This window comes from Myotis davidii, unplaced genomic scaffold, assembly GCF_000327345.1.
Source record: "Myotis davidii unplaced genomic scaffold, ASM32734v1 scaffold1509, whole genome shotgun sequence".
NCBI lineage: Eukaryota > Metazoa > Chordata > Mammalia > Chiroptera > Vespertilionidae > Myotis > Myotis davidii.
This window is the reverse complement of record NW_006299480.1, coordinates 136467-137645: the sequence shown is the minus strand read 5'-3', so window position 1 is coordinate 137645 and position 1179 is coordinate 136467. Positions and strand designations below refer to the sequence as shown.

Below are 1179 nucleotides of genomic sequence, written 5' to 3'. Positions count from 1 at the left end.
GTCCGTGGGCCCCCACACACCTGGAGGAAGCGGATGAGGTAGCACAGCACCAGGCGGTTGATGCGGGGCAGCGAGTGCACCACAGCTACGGCAGCCTCTGGGCTCTCACACTGTGCGACGCACTGCTCATAGAACTCGTGCGGGATCAGCGGCTCCTCCAGCTCCCGGTACCACAGCTTCAGCAGAGACGCTGCAGACACAGGGAGTAGCTCAGCCAGGCCCAAGGGCTGGCACCCCTAGGCAGACAGCAGTATGGAGCATCTAACAGGCTCCGCAACAAGAGCGTGAAAGGGGCCTTGGCGGGGAGGGGGCAGGCAGCAGGCAGCCTGAGGGCCGACCGGCAGACCAGATGAGAGGGTCCACCTGGCGGAGGTGGGCTGCGATGACCCAGGCCTATGAGGTCATGACCCCGAGAGCCAGGACGGATCCTGGGGGCGGGGGGTTATGCAGGCCCAAAATATGACTTCTCTGAGGGGGGGCTGTGCAGCTGCTTTGAGCAGGCAAGGCTGGAGGGAGGACCCAGGGTGGCTGTCCAGTGGACAGGTGGCGGCTCTTGCTGGAAATGAACTGGGAGCCGCTACATCACCTGGATTGGGCCTGCTCCTGCTGCCCAGGGGCCTGGGGCTCACCAGGGACGTGGGGGTCCTCCAGGCCTGTAGGCACCTTCCACTGGTCCACCTGTAGCTTCAGGGCGTTCACTTCGTCAATGTCCCCAGGGACTCTGAGCAGAAGGAGGGTGTCAGGGAGGAGGAGCCTGGCTTCCCAGCAGGGTTGCTCAGCCCGTCCCCCCACCCCCATGGGACTCCTTCCCACTCCCATACATATGTATTCCTCTTTAGGGACGCTGAGGCCCAAACCCACAATCAGTTTACCCAGCTGCCTTTCTGGGGCCTGGGCAGGTGAGTCGTGACAGCAGGTGACGAGACAAGTCCCACTGCCACGGGCAGGGAGTTGTCCTGTCACGGTGAGGACTGCCGGCTGGGTTGCTGCCACTCTTGGCTCCCATCTCGGCCTGCTCATGGCTCAAGTCCAAGCGTTCGCTGAGCCCTCGTGGCCATTTCTGCAGGGGCACTGACCCAGCCAGCCCTCCCGCCTGGCTCTGCCTCCTGAGGACGGCCGGCCCTGCCTCCCAGGGTGCCCTTCCCACCTGAACGAACGCTGGCCTCACTGGCTGCTTTG

The 1179-nt window shown here is 64.2% G+C and overlaps 1 protein-coding gene across 2 annotated transcripts in view; it reads right to left on the bottom strand.

Moving 5' to 3' along the window:
- ARHGAP39 (Rho GTPase activating protein 39) overlaps positions 1–1179 on the bottom strand; it is a 27600-nt gene that overhangs the window by 1555 nt on the left and 24866 nt on the right. For both annotated transcript variants that reach the window (XM_006775126.2, XM_006775127.2), the window contains 2 exons: positions 630–721; positions 21–190 (listed from right to left, as the gene is read on the bottom strand). In XM_006775126.2, the coding sequence (XP_006775189.1) occupies positions 21–190; positions 630–721 (262 nt within the window). The remainder of the gene's footprint in view (positions 1–20; positions 191–629; positions 722–1179) is intronic.